At 62.5% G+C, this 3,478-nt stretch overlaps 1 protein-coding gene across 1 annotated transcript in view; it reads left to right on the top strand.

Moving 5' to 3' along the window:
• The first annotated feature begins 1,533 nt into the window (after positions 1–1,533).
• LOC106898267 (guanine nucleotide-binding protein G(t) subunit alpha-1) overlaps positions 1,534–3,478 on the top strand; it is a 3,283-nt gene continuing 1,338 nt past the window's right edge. Inside the window, exons 1-2 of the mRNA XM_014959403.1 lie at positions 1,534–1,639; positions 3,237–3,279. Of these exons, the coding sequence (XP_014814889.1) occupies positions 1,534–1,639; positions 3,237–3,279 (149 nt within the window). The remainder of the gene's footprint in view (positions 1,640–3,236; positions 3,280–3,478) is intronic.

Here is a 3,478-nt window from a genome sequence, read left to right as displayed (position 1 = left end):
GTGGGAGCGGCGCGGCGTGGGGACAGGGGGGGGGGCGGGGGGGGGGAATGGGATTGCTTGGGGACACCTGTGAGATACTGGGATTTCTCCTTGTGATGCTGTGAAGTGTTACTGGGAGGGGTTTGGAGACCCTGTGGAGGGCACTTGGGTGTCCCTGGGGACATTATGCAGGTGTTCCTGGGGAGGTCTGGGGACACTCTAGGGGATGATACTGGGCTGGCCTGGTGACACTGGGACCATACTGGTGGGTGTCTGGGGACATTGGTGGAGGGTCCTGGAAGGGGCCCAAGGTGGGATAATTGAGGCATTTGACCCCTGGGAGGTACCCCTGTGGGCGCTGGGGTGGCTTACTGGGGGGACTGTGGGCACTGGTCCAGAGCAGAGGGGATGACCAGTATGAGTCGGGGACAAGGGGGACATTTCCACCCACTGCCCACAGTCCCTGCCAGACCTCAGTGGAACCCCCCCAGCTCCAACCCCTCAGGGTCCACAACAGAGCCAGAGCTGGGGGCAGGGGGGGGATGTCCCACAACCCCAGGGGTGGCCAAGTCACTGTCCCCAACCCCAGGGTGGGGGCAAAGAAGGGGGGGGCTGTCCGTCCTTGCCCCCCAACCTCCGGCAGAAGAATGGGATTGCTTGGGGACACCTGTGAGATACTGGGATTTCTCCTTGTGATGCTGTGAAGTGTTACTGGGAGGGGTTTGGAGACCCTGTGGAGGGCACTTGGGTGTCCCTGGGGACATTATGCAGGTGTTCCTGGGGAGGTCTGGGGACACTCTAGGGGATGATACTGGGCTGGCCTGGTGACACTGGGACCGTACTGGTGGGTGTCTGGGGACATTGGTGGAGGGTCCTGGAAGGGGCCCAAGGTGGGATAATTGAGGCATTTGACCCCTGGGAGGTACCCCTGTGGGCGCTGGGGTGGCTTACTGGGGGGACTGTGGGCACTGGTCCAGAGCAGAGGGGATGACCAGTATGAGTCGGGGACAAGGGGGACATTTCCACCCACTGCCCACAGTCCCTGCCAGACCTCAGTGGAACCCCCCCAGCTCCAACCCCTCAGGGTCTACAACAGAGCCAGAGCTGGGGGCAGGGGGGGGATGTCCCACAACCCCAGGGGTGGCCAAGTCACTGTCCCCAACCCCAGGGTGGGGGCAAAGAAGGGGGGGGCTGTCCGTCCTTGCCCCCCAACCTCCGGCAGAAGCGCTGACGCCGGGAGCCATGGGATTGCTGAGCTCAGCCCGCTGCAGATTTAAGGGGGTTTATCCAGGGAGGGCAGAGGAGGGGGGGGACCCGGCTTAAGCCACGGGTGCTGAGCGCAGCACCCTGCCGGGCGGCCCCCCGGGACCTTGGCCCCGTCCTTGGCCCACATTGGGTGGGCAGTGGTGGCGGTGGTGGCAGGGGTGGCAGTCGGCGGCGGGCGCAGCGGGCGCAGGGAGGCGAGCGCTGGAGGCGGCGGGGGGCTGGAACTCATTGCCCATCCTGGTGCTGACCTCCAAGGAACGGGTGAGCCGCAGGGCTGCGGGGCCGAGGATGGGCGCCGGGGCCAGCGCCGAGGAGAAGCACTCCCGCGAGCTGGAGAAGAAGCTCAAGGAGGACGCTGAGAAGGATGCCAGGACCGTCAAGCTGCTACTGCTAGGTATGGGGGGACAACACCCTAGGGGAGATACCCATCCTTTGTGCATCTCACCCCAACAGCCCACCCAATGCTTCTCTGATACTTCCCTGCACTCCTCAACCCAACCAGCCCATCCCAACAACCCCTCCTAAACCCAACCAGCCCACCCAAAGTTCCCCTAACCCCCAGCTGCACCCCTAGATCCAACCAGCCCACCCAATGTTCCTCTGACAACCCACAGACACATCCCACTAAACCCAAGCAGCCCACCTCAACAGCCTACCCATTTTCCCGACTCCTCCAGCAACCCTAAAACCAACTAGCCCACCCTAACAGCACCCCTATTAGTTAGATAGCCCTAACACCTCCCTACTCCCCACCTCAACAGCCCACCCAATGTTCCCCTGGTGCCTCCAGCACCCCTAAACCCAACCAGTCCACCCCAAGAGTGCCTCCAACAGCCTCCTGCTCCCAGGCACCCCTAAACCCAACCAACTCATCCCAACAGCCCACCCAATGTTTCCCTGACCCCCCCTAAACCCAGCCAGTCCACCCCAAGAGCCTCCTGCTCCTAGGCACCCTAAACCCAACCAGCCCCCTAACGTTTGTCTGCTCTCCCCAGCACCCCTAAACCCAAACAGCCCAACAGAGCAGCCCCTTCCCATATTTCTCTGTCCATCCACACACACACCCCCCTGGCCCCTGGCATAGCTAAGCCCAACCAACCCCAAGAGCCACCATTTCTCTCTCCCTTACGGCACCCCTAAACTTAATCTGCTCACCCCAACAGCCCCCCATTCCCAGACTCCCCTAAACCAGCTCATTTCAACAGCCCCGATCGCCCTCCCAGATATCCTGAGCCCAGCAACCCATCTCAATAGCCCACCCTAAGATTGTCCAGCTTCCCCCAAGCCCAACCAGCCCACTCAACATCCCCCCACTCCAAGGCCCCCTCACCCCAACCAACCCATCTCTAGGAAAGCCCAACCAGCCCACTCAACATCCCCCCCCACTCCAAGGCTCCCTCACCCCAACCAACCCATCTCTAGAACCTTCACCAACACTACCTATGAACACCCCACCGCCAGCATCACCTCCTTCCTCCTCCCTCCTCCCAGGAACCCCCATGTAGCCCACACTACCACCCCTCTGCCCAGCCCTTGGGTCTGTCCCTGCGCCCCCTCGCCAGCACTACAGATCCATCCCAGTCCCTCCCAGCTGCCACAGTGGTGCCCAAAGACTAGGATGCTCTAGACATGGTGGCACCGTGGGTTCTATTGCTGTCTTCCCATCCCAGCCCAGGACATGTCCTCCTGTACTGCCACAGGCTTGGGGCATCAGGTGGTGGGTGGTGGGGTTGCAATGCCACTGTGTCCCCTACCCCTCCCGTGGGTCCCCAAGCACATCCCCGGCTGAGCCGCAGCAGATCCCATTAGCCACAGCAGCTCAGCCCAACCTTAATGCCCACTGGAAAAAGGCTGTAATCCCCCTGCCTTGGCACGGCCACCAGTGTCCCCTGGCCATGCCAGGCACCAGGGGTCCCAGGGGGCCAGTGTGGGGTGAAGCTGAGGGTGCCCATGGTGTAGGCACCCCTGTGACCCGTGCTTTGTCCCCACAGGAGCAGGAGAGTCAGGGAAGAGCACCATCGTCAAGCAGATGAAGTAAGTGCCGAGGGGGTGACACTTGGCCATGCCCCACCATGCCACATGCCCTGTCCCACCGTGCCTGGCTCTGCCCCATGCCACAGCTATGGCATCTACCCAGCTCAGCCCCATGCTGCACCCATGGATGCCCCCATGCCACTGTGCCCACGTCAGCCCCATGCTGCACCCAGGGGTGCCCCCCCCCCGCAGTTCCCAT

The sequence above is a fragment of the Calidris pugnax genome, unplaced genomic scaffold, assembly GCF_001431845.1.
Source record: "Calidris pugnax isolate Ruff unplaced genomic scaffold, ASM143184v1 scaffold407, whole genome shotgun sequence".
In the NCBI taxonomy this organism is placed as follows: Eukaryota; Metazoa; Chordata; class Aves; order Charadriiformes; family Scolopacidae; genus Calidris; species Calidris pugnax.
This window is presented reverse-complemented; position numbering and strand designations above follow the sequence as displayed.